This window comes from Peromyscus californicus, unplaced genomic scaffold (assembly GCF_007827085.1).
Source record: "Peromyscus californicus insignis strain IS unplaced genomic scaffold, ASM782708v3 Scaffold_3__1_contigs__length_106647218, whole genome shotgun sequence".
Classification (NCBI taxonomy): domain Eukaryota; kingdom Metazoa; phylum Chordata; class Mammalia; order Rodentia; family Cricetidae; genus Peromyscus; species Peromyscus californicus.
Genome location: NW_026294551.1, coordinates 5028924 through 5052193, shown reverse-complemented (window position 1 = coordinate 5052193; position 23270 = coordinate 5028924). Strand labels below are relative to the sequence as shown.

The following is a 23270-nucleotide window of genomic DNA, read 5'->3' as shown; positions in this document are numbered from 1 at the left end:
ATTTCATGGAAGGTTCTTGGAGTGGCCCCCATCTGGAGGATCATGGGAAATGGGACCTTGTGAAGAGCCTCAGAATATGGGAGAACAGTGTTTGGGGAGTCGGGGACCTTCTGATTGTCTTAGATGATGGGGAGCAGATGGAAGGAGGTCAGCTGAGGTGAGTAGGGTGCACGGTGCTGTGGCCAAGAGTTGGAGTCTGAGCTGTCTGTCCCCAGACAGGACCATGGTGTCTGAGTGCATGAAGGATGTGGGTCATTTAAGCTTAGGAGAGTTTGCCTCCTCCCCTAGGGCTTCCCCCCTTTACACCCTAAGAGCTGCAGGCTATGCTTCCGTTTAGGTCTGTAGCCTCCCATGGCCTCCCTTCTGCCTTCATCAGCTGCCATTTAGTTGGGAGCCTTTGACCTGAGGGGACTCAGAAGTCACATGATCCCCTCCTCTCTCCAAAGCAGGGAGCATCCAGACCCTCCTCCGGGGACCTGTCCTCTTATGTGTCCATTATGTATCCACTTCTGGATGTGTACGGTGACCGTGACGCATGCTCACAATCTCAGCTCTTGGGAGGTAGAGGCAGGCGTTCAAAGAGAGTTCAAAGCCAGCCTTGGCTGCATAGTGAGTTTGAGGCCAGCCTGGCAATAGAAGGCTCTGTCTGATAAACAAAAACCAGAGTCAAAACACTCACTCTGTGTCCACCTCTGCACAGCCTTTGGGAGAGTGGCCTCCTCTCCTGTGGCCCTTCCCTGAACCAGGAAGTTCTTCCTCATATCCGCCCCACATCTCCTTAGTTTTGGCCCGTTTTTTTTTTTTTTTTTTTTTTCTTCCAGCAGCTGATGATTCCAGGTGTGTTCGATTTCCATAGCTGTAATTTAGCAGAGAAGAAAGGGAGTCCACATCCTGTAGCCATGTTGATGGTGAGCCTGGAATGACCCTGGGGCTCCAGGCAGGAGGGGGCTGAGGTGGGAGGTTTGGAGGCAGCCCGAAGCCTACACAAAGAACTCTTTACTAAGCAGCCTCCTGGAGGGGCTGGGCCGTCTGTGGAAGAAGAAAGTTGGAAGCCCACAGGGGAAGGACCTCTCTCTGCTCAGGTCTCCCTTGAGCTCTGGCCAGAGGCTTCTTGTGTGCCTGTCTGATGGCTTTGTGGTATTATGAGGAGGCTTCCTGACCCCGTATGAGGCCACCTGAAGTCTTTCTCTTCTGTGTGTGGGGTGATATCTGCTACAGGAAGAGTGACTGTAACTCACTGTCCCACCTGGAACCCTGGGTTCTAAAGGGGAGCCATAAGTCTGTCAACAATGTGTGAGCTGGGGCTTCCAGACTACACATGTGGATGGTTTGACAAGGAGGGGACCCTATCCCCACCCCACTGATGAGCCAGGCAGCATAGTGCGTAGTGCTAGTTCCTGTGAAGCTGGGCAGGGAGCATGGTGGGCTGAGAGGAGCCGGAGGCCCGCCCAGGACACAGTGTCCCTTCTCTGGACTTGAAAGCCAGCACTGAGAGGTGGCTTCAGAATAGACAGAGAGCCAAGAAGCCCAACAGGATGGCTGTGACAGGCTCAAGACCCCTTCTCCCTCCTCAGCTCTTTCCTCCTCCTTTTCCTTCCTTCCTTCCCTCCTCTTTCTCCTGCAGTGATACTGTGCAGGGTCTCACACAGGCCCCACCATGGAGCGGCACCCAAGCCGCCTCTTCCCTTTTCTCAGTTCTAAGGGGGGCACCTTCGTTGCTGGGGCTGCTATGTCAAAGTGTCACAGATTCAGCGGGGCTTACCACTGTCACACTGTATTCTCTCAGAGCTGTGCAGGCCAGCAGTCCCAACGCAAGGTGTCTCTGGTGTTAGTATCTTCGCCAGGCCCAGAGGGAGGGATGGACAATCTGTCCTGGGCCTCTTCCAGCCTTGGTAGCTGCCAGCCATCTTCGGCTTGCAGTCGGATCCCTGGCATCCCGGACTCCGCCTTCACGTGGCTGTCTGTATATGTGTGCGTTTTATCAACTTTTTCCATCTGCCGTAATGACACTTGTCACTGGTTCGGGGCCCACTTTAATCCAGGGCAATCCTTCAGACGCTCACTTGAATCATCGTTGCAGAAGTTCTTCCCAGACAGGGCCACGGTTGCAGGTTGTGGGAGATAGCTCGTAGATGTGTCATTTGGGTGGGCACTGTCTCTCTCAGTGCAGCAGGCCCACCTAAAGCAGGGAGGTGAATTTGGGGGAGGCCACGAGGACAGGATTCCAGGTGGATGAGCCAGCTGCTGGCTGGACCGAGGTGCCACTTCATCGCACACCTTTGCTTGACAGGTTTTTCTAAGGAGAAATGAGCGCAGTGAAGCTGGGCAGGATGCCTAGGAAGAACCCAGTGGTAGAGCGCTTGGCTAGCACCCCAGAGAAAAGCCAGAGGGCTGGAGTCCTGAGGACTAGGTCTTAGCCACCCACAGCTGCCCACAGCTGCCTGCATTGTGTCCGGATCTGAGGGGCCCAGGCCTTCGTCGCCTTGCCTCTGGGGGAGCATTGTGGGTCACTGTGCCCTGTGGGCTGGGCTGAGGAGGAGACCCCACCCCCTCGTGCCCAGCTCCTCCTCTGTGTGTTTCTTCTTTGTTTCTCTTGGCCTTATATCGGAGACACAGCTGCAGGGATGTGATGTTTCTGACCTACTTGTTCACGTGGTCATTTCAGAGTATTTCCAGCCTGCCTTTGGCATGTCAGAGGACCTTGCGTGCCCAGAGTGACCTTGGCAGAGAAAGAAGTCTATTTCTGAAGTCACCAGAAAGTAGTATATGGAGCTGGGCTTGGTGGTACATACACTTGAGGCTGAGGCAGGAGGATCACTGAGACTTTGAGGTATCTACAGTATGAGCCTCTGTCTCAAAGAGACAGAAGAGGTGGAGGAAGAAGAGGAGGAATGAGGAGAAGAGACAGCAGAGTTGGCCCTTAGCTTCAGAGGAATGGCCTTCTCTGGCTTTGTCCATGGAGCCTCAAACCCTCTGGCCCAATCACTTCCCAGGGATACCTGTTGTACATCTTCGCAAGGGTGGGTAGATGGAAGTGTCCAGTCCTTTCCTCACCCAGAGATTCAGATTAGATCTTTGTGAGTTTACGCTGGGCTTCCAAAGGCAGGCAGAGGGGACCACAGAACAGGACTCTATGGGCAATGACCTCAGTGTCATAAGCCTCAGCCTCCATCTGTGGGCCACATGTACAGAAAAGCCCAGGGTAGCCAGAGCTCTTGGCTGCCATGCTGGAGCCCTGGGCAGAGTTTGTGTCCGTCCCCCCCACCCCCCAGGTCTGTCCGCTGGACACAGCAGGGCCTGGCCTTGAGGAAAGTGTGCAGGGACGGGAGGGGAGGCTCCCCTGTGGTGTCAGCCCCTGCTTTCTCCCTTTCCTTCCTGGACCTTTGGTGGGTTTGAGGTGTCTGACTGGGACTCGCTCAGGAGGAAGAGCTTCCTCTGTCTTTATCTGGACTTGGCCTGGCCTTGTTGTTAAATAACCATGTGGTTGTTGGTAGAGATTCAGGGCTGGGAGCAATGGTTGTTTACGGACTTCCGGTACAGGCTCTCCTCACTGGGGCTATTTTTAAGTTCTTCCTTTGGGGCTGTGCTGCTTCCTGAAGGCACATCCCGCCCCTTGTCACCCATCTGTATTCTCTTCCTTGTCCTAAGCCTATCCCCCACCCCCACCTGCCCCCACCTACTCAGCATGACTTCACCCCCACCCTCAGCAGCCCAGGCCTCCAAAAGTAGCTCCTGAGACAGGGACCCAGGAGGGGAGGAGGCCATAGGGTCCCTATGTTGGGATAGGACAGGGAGGACAGACAGGGCGAAGAAAGGGAATGGAGTCCAGCATGTCCTGAGGAGCCCTGAGGACTGTAAACTGGTCCCGGAGCCATCCTGCGTTGGAGTGCTGAGAGCCGGGGTGTTGATATTCCAGTTTGAGGAGGTCTAGGGTGTGGCTCCTTCAGGCTGCAGGCAGAGGCAGAGCAGAGGCAGGCTACCTGAGATGAGGGAGAGTCCTGCAGTGTGCCTGAGCAGCGGTGGCCTCAGCCACTCTCAACAGCAGTGTTGAACCTGTCCCTCCGTCGCCACCTCCTGTCACTCAGGTCACTCATTCTCCCAGCTAGGTGAGGGGCGCAGTTCTAGCATGCAGACGGGCACTGTGGCCCCAACACTGTTCCCAGTCTTCAGTTTTCAGTCTTGAATGAGACTCACAGACGGGCCTCATGCCACAAGGTCAGCGAGGGAGGCCTGGGGCCCTCGCTCTGCTCTCAGTCCCTCTGCAGGGTGGGAGTCGCTGCTTCCAGTTGGGGATGAGTAGGAGGGTAAGGCCTCCCAGCCCGCCCCAGCTCTGCCAAGGCCAAGGCCTTGCCTGCTGCCCCGCCCCACTCTTTCTGAGAGTAAGGATCTGGGCCTGAGGCCCAGTTTTCAAAGGAGCCTGAGAAGGGAACAGGACAGTCGCAGCCAGGGGAGCCTTCTGGTTCAAAGCCCACCTCTGGATACAGGTGCGTCCACAAGTTCTTCCGGGTCCATGTGTGTTGTTACCTTCTTTACTCTATGATGCCATCTGTCCTGTGCCCCAGGTGGTGGACGCTGCCTCCCAAGTGGCTACTGTATGTTGTTGCAGCTCCTGGAGAAAAGGCTTTGTTTGACCTGAGTGGGGTATCTTAGAGCCTGAGTTGTGGTCCTGTGCCCTTCCCTCCCACGGGGACTTGCACTTGACGACGTTTTGGCCTCAGGCTCTCCATTTCCTTGCAGGACAGTGGTCGCATGATGGGGCAGGACTTTGTAGCTTTCCCTGGCCTGGCCTACCCTCCCAGAGCAGACCCAATGCAATCCATGCACCAGGAAGTGTTCGATCCGGTTTCAGGAGCTGGGAGAGGGTGAGAGGTTCCTACAGCCTGCAGTCAGAGCAGAGGCCTTAACAATGGTCCCTTGTGCTCGTCACATTCCTCCTTAAGCAGGCCCAGACCCGGGCTGCTCTGGCTTAGGCCCCCCACGGGTTCTGGGGAAGGAGGGTTTAGAGCAGGAAGGAGGCTGCTGGCCTCTTTTTGTATATAGCAGCTGAGGTGAGGTGCTTGAGGGACAAGCAAGGGGAGGGACCTGTGCTCAGCCCCCTGAATTCGGAAAGAGAGCTGGGAAGTGTGTGTTCTCCTGCATGTCTGCTTGGGGCCATGTGCAAAGTTGTCTGTTACCGCCAGAGTTTTTCATAGCAAGGTGTGTCTTTAAAAAATGTCTTTTGTTTGGGGCCCTGGAAGTGTGTGTGTGTGTGTGTGTGTGTGTGTGTGTGTGTGTGTGTGTTTGTGTTGGATGCCGTCACCCATGGGAACACATGTGGAGGCCTGAGTTCCTCTCACTGTCTCTCACTGAACCTGGAGTTTGCCATTTCAGCTAGACTGGTTGGCCAATGGCCTCATCCTCCTGTCTCTGCGCACCAGTACTGGGGTTACAGATGCAGACCACCAGACCTGGCTTTCACATGGTTTCTAGGGATCTGAACTCCGGGTCTCATGCTTACAAAGCATTATTTTATTTACTACTCTCCCTGCTGGGGCTGCCTGGGTCACCTTCCTGCTCATCCTGGCATCTCCCATCTTGGGTCCTGGCAGTCTTAGTGACCCACATTGGCCACTGTGTGTTAGGCCTGGGCAGGAGGAGTTGATGAAGAATCTGACTGCCATTCCGTCATTCCCAGACAGTCATTCCCGAGTGGGTGCTAGCGCCTGCGTGTGCAGGCTGTGCGTGTGCGGGCTGCGTGTGTGCAGGCTGCATGTGTGCGGGCTGCGTGTGTGCAGGCTGCACGTGTGCCTGTGGCTGGGAGTTAGGGTCTGTGCCACGCCTTGCAGCCTTCTATTTTTACTCAATATGCTCAGCATTTCTCATCTTCCATGATGTGATTTTGATGACTCTGTGGGATTTGGGCATGTAAATCTGAATTGTTTCCAGTGTTTGCCATGTTCGTGCCGATGTAGATGTCCCTGTACATAAATCTTCGGATTATTTCCTTGGGATCCAACCCCAGAAGTGGGCCAGAAGCGCGAGATTCCTCAACAGGCTCTGGTTCAAGTTAGGAGGGTGGAGGCTGAGGAGGCTCAAGAGAAGTAGGTGATTTGAGCCTGGCTTGGAGGTTGGGGGGCGGGGTGAGTTAGTCCTCCATAGCATTATTGGGTAATGAAGGGCTAAGGTGGCCCCTTCCTGCTGTAAGGGCTGGTGGCACTGTTTTAGCTCCCAAGGGCAATGTGGAGACCTTTCCCATATGGCTTGGCCCTGTCTGTGTGCAGTAGCCCACAATTGGGGGTGTTCCCTACCAGCCCTTTGGATGCGCCAGCTTGTTGGGCCTGTGCAAGGCCGCCTTTCTAGCAAGCCAGTCCTTGGGATCTGATATGTGGTTAAGTCAGGTCTCAGGTCTGCAGAGGGGTCTCCATGGCCACAGACAGATGCCTTGTGATTGAGCTGCAGTGTGGTGTACGGTAGCATCTCGTGGGGCTTCACAGAGGGTTCTCCAGGTAACAAAGAGGAAGGGCCCGATGACCACACACCACTCCAAGTTTCATCTCTCCCATGGCTCTGGTGGCCGGGCCCTGGTGGCCATGGCCGGGTGGCCTAATAGCACATCCGTTCTCTCTTAGTTTTGGAGTTTAAATTCAAGGTGTCAGTAAAGCTGCACTCTATACAAGCACTCCAGGGGAGGGTGCCTCCTGCCTGTGCTAGCAGCTGTGGCCCTTGGTCTTCCTTGGCTGGGGGCCATGTTATCACTCAGATCTCTGACTCTGTGTCCTCTGGCTTCTCTAGCTCTCAGACAGTCTTATACATTTCCTTTTTAAGGACTCTGCTTCGTGTCTGTCCCGAATCCAAAATGTTCTTTTTAAAAGTAATTTATTTATTTTTATTTTATGTGCATTGGTGTTTTACCTGCATGCATGTCTGTGTGAGCATGTCAGATCTTGGAGTTACAGACAGTTGTTAGCTGCCATGTGGGTGCTGGGAATTGAACTCAGGTCCTCTGGAAGAGCAGTCAGTGCTCTTAACCACTGAACCATCTCTCCAGTCCCTCCAAATGCTCTTATCTTGATTATACCCCTACGACCCCTTTCCCACAAGGTCACCTCCACAGGCTCTGTGGGGATAGCACTTGTACAGGTCTTTTTTTTTTGGAGGGGGACACTGCTTTCTAAGCTGCTTCAACCTTTGAAGTGGAGGTTATTGGGCTAGATAGCGGTGAAGGTGGGGCCTCGCTGTTCCCAGGGCCCATTCTCTGGGCTCCATGCCCAAAGTTAGAAGCCCGTGGCCACACTGTTAGGAGTTGGTGAGGGTATGGCGTTGCTGTGAGTGGGCTGTGTCTGGTTCTGAATGTACTCACTGAAGCCAGTGGGGCGGGGAAGGAGTGCCGTGGGCAGCGTGGGATCCAGGGAGACTGGAAAGGGCTGGCTTGGGGACCTGATTCTTCTTCTGAGGACAACAGGTTCTTATCTGGGGATGGTCCTGAGCCAAGGCAGGCTCCTCCTGTCTATGTGCACATTGTATAGCTGGCCAAGGGACCTAAGGGCCTTGAGATCATGAGTGATTGATGCCCATGATGCCCATGGATGCAGTTTTATTCAGCTCTGCTACATTTTGCTTTGTGCCAGCATTCAAAGTCAGCGTGGAAATGTAGACTGCTGGGAGAGTGCAAGGAAAAGACCAAGGCTCCATCCCCATTGCTGAGGATGTGGGGCTGGGGAGGGGGAGGCATGATGAAGGGTGGTGGGGGACGGGGGACGGGCAGTGGGGGGCAGTGGGGGTAGTTGTACTTTATGAATGGGGATGTAACTCAGTGGTAGAGCACATTTGTCTGTCATACACAAAGAAAAAAAGAATTCTAAGGTATTATTTATTATAATACCTGGGTTTCCAACTTTATTTTCTGGGCATGGTGGTACACCCATGTAATCTGAGCATTTGGGAGGTGGAGATGGGCTATCAGGGTTCCAGGTCAGCCTGACTACAGATTGTGTCTGAGGTCCACCTACACAAGACTGGAAAAAACAAAATAAATCAGTTAATTAATATCAGAAGGAATCATAACAATGCAGTGTTCTCGATTCTGTTGGAAGGTTAGAAGCTCGGATTGCCTTAGGCATTGACAGCTGAACTGCATATTCCCCAGAGACAGGTATCCTGAAGTCCACGCCGCCTCCCCACTGCCCACTCCCCCAGCCAGTCAGCTGATGGTAACTGTCCCTTCCTGGGCATCTAGGATGGTTGAGCACAGCAGCCCAGGGCCTTGTTCCCTTCTGTGTCCACCAGAAGCAAAGGGTAACCAGGCTTAGAAAGAGGTACCCACAGGAGTGCTCCTGTGTCTGGGGAGCCAGGTCCCAGGAGTGCTCCCGTCTGGGGAGCCAGGTCCCAGGAGCTTGGGCTTCCTCTGCCCTGCTCCTCGGCAGTGTCCCATCACACCATGTAGTCTTGCCCTCGCCCAACAGCAGTTCCTGCTTGCAGGGCCCGGCAGGAGTGGGCTGTTGACATTCCCTAGAGAAGGAGGGAGGTGGGGAGGGCCTTGGCTCCTCACCTGAAATTACAGCCACTCCTCCCAGCTACTGGCAAGCAGTTCTCCCCTAGCTGCTCTTGGGGGTCTCCAGAGGGGCTGGTATATATAGGCTGGGGAAAGTTAACTGAGGGGCTCCATGTATGTGACTGTGGGGACGCCATCACTCATTCTGGGGAAGACATTCTAGTGTGGCTGCTTTGGGGTCACCCATGCTCCTGCAGGTAACCCCTCACCTCACCAGTTCCCCAGGGGCAGCTCTGGAATCATATTTTAATTTATTGTTGGGACCTTAGGAGACGTTGTTCATGTTTCCCAGGAAAGAAATTCTGACACCATCAGTGTGCATGCGTGTGTGCGTGCGTGCGTGCGTGCGTGCATGTGCATAACACATTCATTCATCGGAGTCAGCTTCAATTTGTCCTTTTGTGTTTTGGTTTTTAAGATTTATTTAATTAGTGCTATGTGTGCATGTTCCTTTGCTCGACAGAGGAGGGTATTGGATCCTATTACAGATGGTTGGGAGCCACCATGTGGTCGCTGGGAATTGAACTCAGGACCTCTAGAAGAGCAGCTAGTGCTCTTAACCGCTAAGCCATCTCTCCAGCCCCTCAGTTATTTTTGAATCAGTCTCACTGACCTGGAACTCTCGTAAGAGGCTCGGTTGATTAGACAGTAAGTTCTGGGTCCCACCGAGCTTCACTTCCCCAGCATTGCAATTACAAGGTGTGCCCCCATACCTGGCTTTTTAAAATGTGGGTTCTGGGAGCATTTTGCTGACAAGTGAGTGCCCCTGTCCCAGCCTGTAGTCCTCTACAGGAAATCTGGTGCTGGAGACCTGGGGCAGGATGGGACTGGGGGTTGGGGTGTTTGCATTTGGAGAAGGCTGGAGGCAGCTGGTTACATATGACCCTGGAGCTGTTGTGAGGGGCTGGGCCAGCTCTTGGTCCTTCTTGCTGTGGGCAGGAAGAGGACACCATGGGGTCCCATGAAATCTGAGTCCTGGGGCTGGTGAGGAAGACCCTGCATTGTCTGGAGTCTTTGGCGCTGTTGAGTGCTCCAGCCACGTGGGCCCTTCCTGCTCTGCGCCTGACTACCCTAAACAGCTGGTTCTCATTTTGCTGGTGGCCGCAAAGACAAGAGGATGGAGCCTTCCTAGCCACCACCCTGCTGCTCCCCCAGGAGCAGACTCCAGTGGCGATGTCAACATTGCTGAGTGGAAACACTGGTCCTCAGGGTGGGAACTGGGTGGTCAGCATCCTGCATGACCAGGGTCAAGACTGAGGAGGTCGGTGAGCGTGCACTGAGCCTAGGAAGCAGGCGGTTGAGGGGTTCCTTACAGCCTTGGTACCAAAGACAGGTGTTCCACACTGTTGGGCATGTCACAGGGTGTCCTCTGCCAGGGAAATAGTATTCTTTTTCAAATTACATTTATTTAGTTAGTTAGTTATGTGTGCATGTGGGTCAGAGGACAGCTTGTGGGGTCACTTCTTTCTAGTGTGTGGATATTGGGGTGGAACTCGGGTTGTCAATCTTGGTCATAAGAGTCTTTACACGCTAAACTACCTCAATAGCTAGTCAGGGAATAATCTTTTTTTTCCCCTAAATATTTACTCTATACGTATGTGAGTGTGCCTGAGCGATTATATGTGCACTACGTGCATACAGAAGCTGCAGAGGTCAGAAGAGACATGGAATTGTGGGTGGTTGTGAGCTACCATGTGAGTGCTGGGAATTGAACCCAGATCCTCTGCCAGAGCAGTAAGTGCTCTACACTTCTGATCCATCTCTCCAGCCCCAGGAATAATTTTCATTTCTTTCTTTCTTTTTTTATTTTATTTATTTTTGAGACAGTGTTTCTCTGTGTAGCCCTGGCTGTCCTACGACTTGCTCTGTAGCCCAGGCTGGCCTCAAACTCACAGAGATCCATCTGCCTCTGCCTCCTGAGTGCTGGGATTAAAGGTGTGTGCCACCAACACCCAGCAACAAGAAATAATATTCTTTATAGCGCAGCTGTTGGGGTGTCACGGGTGTCATTGCTCTGAGGCTGACAGTGCTCTATTGGCTGATGGGGTCTGGGTGTGTGTAAAGGGAGGGGAGGAAGAAGGGAGGAAAGCCACAGGAGAGAAACTCTGGAGTCCTTAGTCAGAGCATCCTATGGCCGCTCTAGAGCGGGGCCTGTGGGGCCTGAGCTGTGGCCACAGCAGAGCGGGCGGGCGAGGTGACCTTCCTCTCACTGCAGCCCCTGAAAGCTGGTGCTCTGTGGGAGTCCTACAGTGGACTTGTCTCTTATGGGTAGAGGCAGAAGAGGGAGGTGGCTTTCTGAGCCCTGTGACTTCCTAGCCAGCGTACCTCTCCAGGTCCTTTCTTTTTTCCGTTTTGACTGTGTTGGGTATCAATCCGATGGCTTTAGGCATGGTAGGCAAGTATTCCTCCACTGAGCTGTATCTATTCCTCGCTCTTTAGGGACAGGTTCTCACAAAGTTACCTGTGTTGGCTTTGAACTTGGTCAACAGCACAGACGGGTCTTGAACTTGAGATCTTCCCTCAGCCTCCCAAGTACTTGGGATTTTCTGCTCCCCCTGGCCTGGCACCTTTGCCCTTTTTTAAACACAGAATGCATCCTGTAATGCCAGGCTCCCTCTGCCAGTGTGCACACCATATCCACTGCCCTCTCTCTCTTTCAGCCTTAAAGAGATCATTTGAAGTCGAGGAGATTGAGCCACCCAACTCCACGCCACCCCGGAGGGTCCAGACCCCTCTGCTCCGAGCCACGGTGGCCAGCTCCAGCCAGAAATTCCAGGACCTGGGTGTGAAGAACTCAGAGCCTGCTGCTCGCCTTGTAGACTCCCTGAGCCAGCGCTCACCCAAGCCATCCCTACGGAGGGTGGAGCTGGCAGGGCCCAAGGCATCTGAGCCTATGTCTCGCCGCACGGAGCTCTCCATTGACATCTCCTCCAAGCAGGTGGAGAACGCAGGCTCAGCTGCTGGGACCTCGCGGTTCGGGCTGAAGAGGGCCGAAGTCCTGGGCCATAAGACACCAGAGCCAGTCCCTCGGAGGACGGAGATCACCATTGTCAAGCCCCAGGAGTCAGTGCACCGCAGGGTGGAGACCCCTGTCTCCAAGATCCCCGAGGTCCCTGCCACTGTCACTGATGCTGCCCCCAAGAGGGTAGAGATCCAGGTGCCCAAGCCAGCCGAGGCACCCAACTGCCCACTCCCGCCCCAGACCCTGGAGAACTCCGAGGCCCCGATGTCTCAGCTGCAGAGCAGGCTGGAGCCCAGGCCCCCTGTGGCTGAGGTCCCATACCGGAACCAGGAGGGTGAGTAACCCAGGGCTGGGTCTTCTGGCTATGTACTTGGGATGGGATCTTTCTGTGAGATTCCTGGAAGAGATCCGATCTCTCTCTCTCTCTCTCCCTCCCTCCCTCCCTCCCTCCATCCCTCCCTCCCTCCCTCTGTGTGTATGTGTGTGTGTGTGTGTGTGTGTGTGTGTGTATGTGTATGTATGTATGTGTTGTGTGAGTATGTGCATGCATGCACGAGTGCACTTGGATGTGCAGAGTTGTGTCTTAAGGCTCAGGGGCCGTAGCAGGAGCCTGCAGTTGGGAAGTACCTCTGAAGCACCAAGCTCCTGGTGGCCAACAATTGGACTATGCCAGTTCTCTGTCGTGTGATCCTGGAACTGGGAGGCCTGGGAGGCTGTAGAGCAGTAGTTGGTACAGGAGTCACTGTGCTCTCCCATGGGGCAGGGAACAAGTTATGTGCTTGTGATGGCTTCTGGGAGGCAGAGCTCTGCCCATGAGAAACTGCAGCCTGTGAGCCTGGTAGAAGCCCAGAGCCGAGGAGGGCACAGGAGGAGCGTAGGTTCTCCTGAGGTTTGCACTGGAGTCTCCTGTAGCTAGACTTTTCCTGCCTGGCCCACAGTCAGGACAAATCTCTCTCACCTGCCAGTCCCACTGCTGCTCAGACCCGACCAAGTAAACACAGAGACTTATATTGGTTATAAACTGTATGGCCGTGGCAGGCTTCTTGCTAACTGTTCTTATAGCTTAAATTAATCCATTTCTATAAATCTATACCTTGCCACGTGGCTCGTGGCTTACCGGCATCTTCACATGCTGTTTGTCATCATGGTGGCTGGCAGTGTCTCTCTGACTCAGCCTTCCACTTCCCAGCTTTATTCTCCTCTTGTCCTGCCTATACTTCCTGCCTGGCCACTGGCCAATCAGTATTTTATTTATTGACCAATCAGAGCAACACATTTGACATACAGACCATCCCACAGCAGCCCCCGTCCTCCTCTCTCTAGTCTGGCCTTCTCCCTCCGTGAGTGACTCTTATTGCAAACCCTTAAGGATGGGAAGGGGGGTTTGTTTTGGCTCGTGGTTCCAGAAGATGCCATCATCATGGCGGGAAAGTGGCCGGGGAGCAGAGAGCGCCACCTCTGCCCTCTGCCCTCTGCCCTCTCTGCTTTAGTTACTGTCGTTTATTACAGTGCAATGCGCACAGCGTACATTGGCTGTTGTGCCGTGTGAGAGTGTGTGGTGCCGTTAAGCACATTTGGGTTGTGCCACCAGTACCACCTTCAGGGTTTTCCAGAACTTTCTTCCCACATCCCAAACAGAAACCCTGTTCCCCGTGAAGCAACTCCCTACACCTCCTTCCTCGGGTCCTGACAGCGCCATGTTATTCTGTCTCAGTTGACACTACTCGTCTTGGCTGGCCTAGTGGCCTCAACATTCACCCACATTGTAGTCTGTGTCTGAACTTCGTTCCTTTTAAGAACGGAGTAGTATTGTGTGGGTAGACAGAACACTTTTTTTTTCCCCCTGTAATGAAATTTGAACCCAGGGACTTGTGCCTGCCAGGCAAGCGTGCTACCACTGAGCCATGCCCCAGCCTCAGGTAGAATCAGTTTGTCCACTGATGAACATTTGACTCTTGTAAATAACGCTTGCGGCACCGTGGGGCACCTAGCTTTTTAAAGCCCCGGTTCTTCGATTCTCTAGTGGTTGGTGAACTTGGGACCACTCTGGGATGAGGGTGTGGAGATTCCTCCTGGGAGCCTCTGGGTCTGGGGACCTGGGGCTCAGCCTTCTTAGAGTGCCAGGTGTCAGATCACAATAAACGCTCAGGACTCGTGAACCTTTGAAGGCCTTCCAGACCTGGGTGTGGCTGTGCCTTTCTCCCTGAGTCCTAAACTTGACCCTGCTGAGGCTTGCCCAGACTCAGTGTCCAGACCTCAGGTGGGGGAAACAAAGGACCCGGGCCTTGTTGAGTAGAGGGGCCAGTGTCCTGTCCTTCCTCCACAGTCTCTGCTTGATTTGAGACCTCCAAAGGCACCAGATACGTCTCTCTCCTCAGATGAGATTTTCACACTGCTGACTCAGACAGGATGTGGGTAGAGAGATAGACAGCTGCACCAAGCCGCCCAGCTGTTGATCACAGCTGGTGCTGGATGCGTGGAAGGTGGTCCTGGTTCTGGGGTGGGGTGCGGAATGTCTGCTTAAGGATGCTGTTGTCCTCTGGTGAGAAACTGTACACAGGGCTGTGCCCGGCCCTGGGCCTCTGCCCTCAGGAGCTTGTGGGCAGATGGTGGGTGGACTGGGAAAAGAGCCCTGTGGAAACCTGTAGAGGAGGGCAGGAATTCAATAGGCTAGGGTGAAGAAAGGTGTGAATGAGTGTGTGTGTTTGTGTGTGAGGGTGAGGCCAGGTGTCGTTCCTCAGGCACCCACCTTGTCTTGTTTTTGTTTTTTTTAATTTTAGCTATATTTATTTTATTTTATGTGTATGACTGCTTTGTATGTATCCTTCATGTATGTATGTGCACAGTGTTCATGCCTGGTACCTGCAGAGGTCAGAAGAGGGCATCAGAACCTCCAGATTTGGAGTCGGGGATGGTTGTGAGCCACCATGTGGGTGCCGGGACCAAACAAGTGTTCTTAACGTCTGTACCATCTCTCCAGCCTCCACCTTTTTCGGCGACAGGCTTTCTCACTGGGATCTGGGGCTTGCCTGGCTGGCAACCTCCCAGCATCCTCCTGTTTCTGCCTCTCCAATGCTCAGGCTGTAAGTGCTTCGTGTGGATGCTAAGACTGTGGGTGCTGGGAATAAACCAGGTCCTTGCACTTACAGGGCAGCATTTACCAATGGCGGAGCCTCCACCCCCACCCCAGCCACATGGAAGGCCCTTCATCGTCTAGAGCTCCAAGATAGTGCAGTTCCTTTCCTCAGAGGGCAGGGTAGGGAGAGACAGGCAGGCAGGGCCTTCTTCAGGGAGCCTGTTGGAAATCATATGGCATGCCCCGACTCCCAACTTCTCTTCCAAGGCTACAGCTCATTCTCCATCCTCCTGGTCACCCATCCAAGGGGTCTTTTGGTACCCCTGCTGAGCTGTTCCTGGCCTGATACCCTGTAGCAGGGTCCTTCCTGCCCCCTAACTGTACCTCCTCAGCTCTTCTGGGTCTCCCACAGTTCCTTGTAAGCCCTCAGCTCTGACCTCCTGACCACTGTTTTAGCTTTGTGGAACTCCTACACGCCCCTCAAATCCCTACCCATCCTTTCCTATAGCTTGAAACAGCCTGTGTTCCTACAACTCTGGTGAGTCTTTGTGTTTTTCTAGGATGTAAATTATTTGTGTGTGAACCATCTTTCCTCTGCTAGCCTCTTTTTCCAGTGCAGAGACAGATTTCCGTAGGACAATCAGTAATTTACTATTCTTAAAAATGCAGGAAACGTGAACATTAGGAAAAAACTGAAATTTAACCATAAGCTTTCATTACCCTGGACACTCTGCCGTAGTCTTTAGGATCCTGACAAAAGGCTGGAGTTCTCAAGGGCAGAGCTCGGGCTGTTATCTGTTTCTATAGAGACTGTAAGGTGACTGGTATGTGACTTGGACATGACAGATGCCCAGTAAAATAATAGTGGTGAATGGCAGGTGGTGACATGGGACAGCATTTTGGTGGCTGCTGCGGGCACATGTGGGGATCCCACAGGACCCCCAAGGGACCAAGATACTTCTTGCAACTTCTTCCCAGGGGCCCTGGTTTCCTGCCCCACAAACTTACTTGTCCCTGGGGTCAGGGTTGAGGTGGAGTCATCCTCTGGGTGCACTGGGAGGGTGTTCCCTGGCAGAGTCCTGGAAGGAGTGTGAGGACCTAGGTAGCTGAAGGGAAGGGGCAGCCGAGGCTCCCTGGCTTCATTCTCCTAGTCCAGGGCTTGGCGAGATCTAAGCTCTCCCTCTGTATGGTGGGTTCCTGGTGTCATAGATCCCTGGGTGGTTCTGGGATACAGAATTTCACTGCCCGGGTAGGGTGCTGGCTCAGCTCCTGCAGCCTCCCCTCTGGCGCACAGCCACACCGGCGGCTCCCCAGGCTGCCTTATAAGGCAGGCGCTGCACTTGTTCACCACTCCCTCTGGTCTGGTACCTTGCCTTCTCTGGCGCTCATGAGGCCCTGCTGGGTTCCTGGGTGTGTCCTGGCCACACCCATGGGCCCACTGATTCTGAACCATCACCTCCACTTCCCAGCCTGCCTCAGTTTCTGAAGGCCAGCGTGGTCCCTGGTTCCTTGCCAGGGAGGAGTGGGCTGATCATCTCCTATGTGTCCCTGAGTGTTGTGTCTACATCAGTCCTGGGGACAGAGAGGGGAGAGGCTCCTTGCTGAGAGTCGGGCTACAAGTCCACTGTGGCATGGAGGGGGTTCTCTGAGGCCACCCAGTGGGTCACAGAACAGGGGAACGCCGGAACAGGAAAGTCCATTCCAGGATGGGGAAGAATGTACCAGGTCCAGCCTGGAGACTTGATATATCCCACAAGTTGGGGTGTCCAGCAGAGGAGCGGGCAACCACCAGGAGAATTGGTGAGGAGGCACCCCAGCCCTTGTATTTTCAGGACACCCTACAGGCTCTGGGGACCCCATGACTGTCCATGGGCTGTGGCTTTCCTCAGGGTGGGTTCCTTCATCTACAGCTCAAGGCTTAGTGTAAAAGCCTGCTTATGCTTCATGAGGTCAGCAGAGAAGTTCCCCACGGGGGCCTGAGGAGCCAGCCTCCTGTGTTTCTTCTGGAAAGATCCAGCTCCATCTGCAGGAGGGTCATTCCCACTAGGCCATCATCACACCTGCATGGCCCTCTGTTCCCTGCCACAGTGGTCATCCTGTTCTGGAACTGGATGTCGTTCCCTCCTAAGAATGGACGTGTTCAGTCTGAGCTGGTCCAGACCGTTCCCACCTAGGCCAAGTTAGACTGGAGGGCTGGGGGAAGAGTGGTCAGGCCAGGTGGGTCTCCTTCAAGGTGGAGGCAGACAGACCCTGGCTCTGGGGTCCAGGCAAAGTCCCTCCTTGGCTGCCTACCCAGCTGTCTGCCGCCCAGCTGTCTGCCGCGCCAGGGGTGCAGTGATGAGGGAGAGCCAGGCCTCTCCACGGATCATGGCCCAGCAGCTGTGGAATAAATACCTTAAATAGAGAGAGACAGCTGCGGCATGCCTGCCTGGGGGCCGGGTCCTGCTCCACCCCTCCAGTTCTGTGGCTGAGGCTCTGACCACCCAGTGGTGCTGGGGATTGAGCCTGGCCCCAGCACATGGCGCTACATGACAACCCCCCGACACACACACCTACATGAAGCATTTCATTTGCCCAAGGAGGAACCATGCCTGCATCCTCAGCCTCCAGGCCCTGAACAGCTGCTAGGATCCAGGGTCTGAATGCTGGTGTGACTCTCAAGAGTGGCCCAGGCAGATGGCCATGCTCTCTCTGTCTGTGTGGCTGGAAGGAGGGCACATTCAGCCCTGGTAGAGTACACTGATGCTCCTAGCTGACTCCCTGGGTGTGGGCAGCCCCTGACCGGACTCTGGATTCCTCTGGTGGCCAAGGAGAGTGCCACATGGCATATGTTGGCCCTGTCCCCAGAGCCTCAAGTCTGGGAGTTGCAAAGGAAGGTATACACACTCCTTGGGCTCCGTACCACTTCGTCTAGAGCTTGCAGTGCACCGGGTAGGTGCCGCCTCCCACCCCCCATTACAGGGAATCTATCCTCCTGTGGTCAACGGACCATGGACATCGGGACCCAAGACCTGGCTTCCTTCCAGTACTCTGTGAACACTGGGCGTAGGAGAGAATAAAGTGAGGCTGAGAGTGCTTGGGAGGCCGAAGCCAGGAGATGAAGGAGGAGTTCTGCTGAGCCAGAGGCGTATGACCCGTCTCAACAATGAAACCAGTGGAGGTGGGGGCTTCAGAGAGGTGGCTCAGTGGGCAACCATCTTGTTTCACCGGGTGCGGTGGCGCACACCTTTAATCCCAGCACCTGAGAGCCAGAACCAGGTGGATCTCTGTGAGTTCAAGGCCAGCCTGGTCTACAGAGTGAGTTCCAGGGCAGCCAGGTCTATATAGTAAGATCCAGTCTCAAAAAAAAAAAAAAAAAAAAGGAAAAAGTGTTGGCTGTTTTTGCAGAGGGAGGGCCTCATTTCAGTTCCCAGCACCCATAGTTGGCTCCCAACTATCTAACCCCAGCTCCAGTGGCTCTGGTGCCCTCTCTGGACTTCACAAGCATTCTCTCTCTCTCTCTCTCTCTCTCTCTCTCTCTCTCTCTCTCAAGAGCACTTCCTGCTTTTGCAGAGAACCTGAATTTGGTTCCCAGCACCCACTTCAGGTGACTGTCAACCACTTGTAATGCCAGCACCAGGGGAATCCGTTGTCTCCAGTTTCCACCCAGACATGACACATGAATGAAAATTTAAAATGTAAAAATCCTAAAAAACAAACAAATAAAAAACCCCAAACTGATAACCAGTGAGCTTGGGAGGTGTTGGGGTGACAATAGCCTGTGCCCTTCGCTTCTGACTACCTCACTCTCCCCAAGACCGACGACTCACTGGGGAAGTCCTTGTGTGTGTGTGTGTGTGTGTGTGTGTGTGTGTGTGTGTGTGTGTGTGTGGTGGTGGTGGGGGTCCCTGCTCGCTCTCTGTCTCCCAGAGAGGGAAAGGGTCCCACAGCCATGGCAACATACCTGGCCCGTGATGAACTCTACCCACTGGCTCCTGGTAGAGAATAATAGTCTTTTTGCCTGGCATCCCCTGGGCCTGAAGTGGTCCCAGGCTTCCATCTCCCTTCTGATAGCTCACAACAGCTCTGATGGAGCCGAGTCGGTCTTAGCTAGCTGGCAGACTTTGCTCATTCTCTGGGGCCTGGGATCCTGTTTCTGCTTTGCCCTGAGCCTGATGACTTACCCCTCTGGTCCATTTTTCTTGTGGTCAGAGTGGGTGCGTTTCCTCATTATTACAGAGAGTGGAAGTGGGAGCTAGCACCCAGGAGGTTTGTGTTAAGTACGTATGTGAAAACTGAGCCCAGCCCTTATTTAAGGAAGCCATGGCTTGCATGCAGACCTGAGGAAATGCTGGAATTTTCAGGTCTGCAGGTCCAGAGGTCCTATCAGTGTGCCTTACTCCCACCTACTGATGGGTGTGCACAGGCACTGTCCTGCTCCCTGGCTCCTACTTTCTCCCATCCCCCTTTCTGTCAAGTGTTCAGAAAGGCCATTCTTTCTCACTGCTAGATCATAAATCCTGAGGATCTCAAAAAGCCTGAAAAGGAAGCCACCTCCCTCCCCCGCTATTCTCAGGGTGTGCCATGCTGGCAGCTGGGCATGCTGTCGACACTTAGAATTTTGTGAGTACAGATTTTGTCAAAAAAGTCTGTGTAGTGGATAGGGATGTTGGCTCAGTGGTAGAGCACTTGATTAGCATTTGAGGCCCTGGGTTGTATCCCTATCATGGCCAAGAAAAGAAATAAAAGGCAAAAAAATCTCTTATTTTATAGGCATCTTGAGAATGCGGAGGAAACTGAGATCACTTTTGTTTCGGTTTGGAGTAGCACATGCCTTTTTGTTTTGCATCAAAGATTTAGCATAGTCTTTGCAGTGGTGGGATTTGAACCCAGGACCTCATGCATGCCAGGCACTTGATTCTAACCCCAGCACCACAGACTGTTTGAACTCATTATATAGTGTAGGATGGCACTGACCCCAAACTCCTGCCTATAGAGACACCCCTAGTCTCTGGAGGTGTGCACACTTCACCTGGTTTTTAAATTTTTATTTTATTGTGTTTTGAGACATTTCACTATGTAGACCTGGCTGTCCTGGAGCTTGCTCTGTAGACCAGGCTGGCCTCAAACTTACAGAGATCCACCTGCCTCCACCTTTGCTGGAATAAAAAGTGTGTGTCACATGTATCTTTTGTATATTTACAGCCCAAGACCCCTGTGGTTCTTTTTCAGCTGGATTGTTAATTCTTTTCTTGCTGATTAAAAAAATAATAATTTTTTTAATTGAAAACATTTTATTTTGTACATGTGGGTGCTTTGCCTGTGTGCATATCTGTGCACCATGTGCATGCTTGGTACTTGCAGAGGCCAGAAGAGGGCGCTGGTTTCCCTGGAGCCGGAGTTACAGAGCGGCCATGTGGTGCAGGGAACTGAACCTGGGTCCTCTGCCAGAGCAGCCGGTGCTTTTACTGCTGAGGACCACTCCAACCCCATGATTTGTTTTTTAAGATTTTTCTGAGCTATTGTTGGTGATCAGACCTATAGTTCTAGCACTTGAGAGGTTCAGCCAGAGAGATGGCTGATAGAGACCAACCAGGGCTACAGAGTGAATACCAAGCTGATCAGGACTACATAGCAAGACCCTTTCTTTAAAAAAAAAGAAGGAAGGAGAATTCTTCTGAGTGGTACGAGGTTTAAGGGTGCCCACCCCCACCCCCATAGTTACAGTGTGCTCTTCCAAACAGAAAATTCGAAGCTTGTGTTGTCGGGGTTCTGCTTTTACTTTGGGCTTTTGAGTTCCGTGTCCTGCTGCATTCCAGAATTATAGACAAGAATTTCACCCATGTTTTCTTCTAATGTTTCTGTGGTTTTATTTTTATGTACTGATGTCGTTAATCTGCTGGAATTTATTTCTGTTTGAGTATTGTGGTGGAATCTGGGGTTTTGGTTTTTTCTTTTTCTTTCTTTCTTTTTTTTTTTTTTTTGCACGGATGTGCGCTCGGTGAGCTGGCTCTGCAGTGTGGGGTGTGTGCTGAGCTATTTTGGTTTTTCTGGTGACAGTGCTGTGCTGGCTTAGCAAAAACACCCTGGATGCATTTCTTTCTTCCTCTCCCTTCTGGAACACTTTCACAGCAACACAATCCTGTCTTTGTTAAAACTTTTAAGGAACTCACTAGTGAAACCATCTGGGCCTGATACTTTTGTGGGCGTCTAGTATTTAAGAAAAAAAAAAAAAACACTTAAATTATTTTCCATGGGGCTGTGAGTTTAGAGGGACTCTTCAAAACTTATTTTTTTTAGGGCTGAGCATGTAGCTGAGGGGCTTGGTGGTGTGATGCCAGCCTTGCAGGCACAGCCATATCCTAAGCACCAAAAGAAACCAATTACTGTTTAGCTGGGTGTGTAGTGAATGCCTGTAATTCCAGCACTTGGGAGGCTGAGGCAGGACAGTCACGGATCTGAGGCTAGCTTGAGCTACACAGTGAATTCCAGGCCAGCCCAAGCTATGTAAGAAGACCTTGTCTCTGTGTGTGTGTGTGTATGTGTGTGTGTGTGTGTGTGTGTGTGTGTGTGTGTGTGTACATACATACATACATATATTATTTTTTAAAATGTGTCTGTGAGATGGCTCAATGGGTAAAGGTATTTGCCACGCAAGCCTGATGATCCATTCAACTCCTGGAACCCATGTAAAGATGGATGCAGAGAACTGACTCTACAGGGGTGTCCTCTGACCCCCACCCCCACATACACACACAAAGAGCAACAGTAATTTTAAAAATGTGTTGGTATGTGGTGTGTGCCTGTATGTGTGTCCAGAGCCCAGAGCGGGGGTCCGGTGTTTTCCTCTGTTGCTCTCCTTATTCCCTTTAATGGTCCCTCACTGAACCTGAGGCGCCATTGTTTGGCTAGGCGAGGAGGCCAGCAAGCCGCAGCCACCCACTTGTCCGCACCTACTCTCAGTGTTGGGGTCACACGCATGCGTGACCATGCTGTTTTCCAGCGTAAATGCTGAGGATTCTGACTCGGGTCTTCATGCCTGTACAGCAGTCATTCCCCGGAGCCCCCAACCCCCAGTTTTTTTTCCCTGTAGAAGATTATTCACCCCTCTATTTAAAATCTCTCAGGCTATTCAGGATTATTTGCTTTAGCACCTTCTGGGGGAGGGTATGTGGAGGGGACGGTCTGCGCTGTTGACTATCTGCAGCATCTTGTCCTGGTTATGGTCCTCTCTGCAGAGGGGGATACATTGAGATGTGTCGGGCCAGGCGATGCCCTGGGCCACTCCGTTTGGAAGCACATTTGTACACTAGAGAGTGGCACGGGTTCTGAGAGGGACATGTGCAGAGGACCTTGTACCCTGAGAAGCAAGGCCACCTAACCACCCTCCATTGTTGGAGCCTTGGAGGAAGGGATGATGGGAAAGGGAAACTCCACCTTGGAGTGGGGGTGGGCAGTGTTCTAGGCAGGATGCTAAGTCTCAGGATCATGAAGTCTGGAATCTTCCAGAGAGTAGCTGTAATACATTTTACATCAGGGCATAGGCACACAGGGGTGTGTGTGTGTGTGTGTGTGTGTGTTTGTGTGTGTGTGTGTGTGTATGTTTGTGTGTCTGTGTCTGTCTGTCTGTCTGTCTTTTTGTCATCCATGTCTTCTTTGATCTCTCTCCACCTTATATATTGAGGCAGGGTCTCTCACTTAAACCCAGCGCTCGCTGGGTCTAGCTACCTTGCTCCAGAGCTTCTGAGAGGATCTGGGAGCTCATTCCTGGGTGGAAAGTGCCTTATCCACTGAGCCTCGCCCACACTTCGTCAATGTACAGAATTGTGTGAGTTTATTTGTCTTTTTCTTTCTTTCTTTTTTTTTTTTTGAGAGAGGGTCTCTTGTAGCCCAGGTTGGCCTTGAACTTGGTGGCTATTGGAAGATGACCTCGAATTTCTGGTCCTCCTACCTCCACCCCAGGCCACCATTTGTAGTACAATTTTGTGATTTTCAGTCCCAGTCCAGACTTCCTGATGCCTGAGACCCAGCAACCCACCTGGACCACCTACCTGCTTCAAGACATGGCTTCCCATCACTGCCTCCTCAGCCAATTTAAGAAAATATTTACCATCCCAGAAGGAGGTGCCATTCTGTCCTGCCTCCAGCCTTAAGCACCGACCACTTGTCACTGGGACTTTCCATCTAGGGGTTCCCCATTCTGAAGCTTTCTTATTCACGGGGTCACACGCTATGGCCTTTTGTGTCTGTTGTCTTCCATTCTTGTAGCCCAGGCTAGCCTCAGAGTCACTATAAGCTCTTGATCCTCCTGCATCCACTCCTCAAACACTGGAATTACAGGCATGATCCCACACTTGGCATACAAATACATTTTTATACATCATATTAAGGCAAGATGTGTTAACGTTCCTGCGCTGTGACAGAATACTCAGGATAAACAGCTTGTGAGGGAGAATGGTTTAATCTCAGCTCAGTTCAAGGGTTTCCATCTGTGGCTGGTTAGCCCCTTGTAGCTGCAGAGCCCATCATGGTGGGAACACATGGCCTAAGACACTGCTCACCTTGTAGTGGCTGGAAGCAGAGTCAGGAAGGTGCTGACTTCTCAATATCTCTTTTAGGTATAGCCCTCTGCACCCCACCCTCCCGTGACCTAACCACCTAAAGGTCCCACAGGTCTCCAACACACAGCCAAGATCTAGACTGTAGTAGAACGTTTACTGCAA

General features: G+C 52.7%; 1 protein-coding gene across 3 annotated transcripts in view; it reads left to right on the top strand.

The window, feature by feature from the left end:
• Septin9 (septin 9) overlaps window positions 1-23270 on the top strand; it is a 172916-nt gene that overhangs the window by 85009 nt on the left and 64637 nt on the right. For all 3 annotated transcript variants that reach the window (XM_052756969.1, XM_052756971.1, XM_052756970.1), the window contains one exon: window positions 11191-11826. In XM_052756969.1, coding sequence (XP_052612929.1) covers window positions 11191-11826 — 636 coding nt within the window. The remainder of the gene's footprint in view (window positions 1-11190; window positions 11827-23270) is intronic.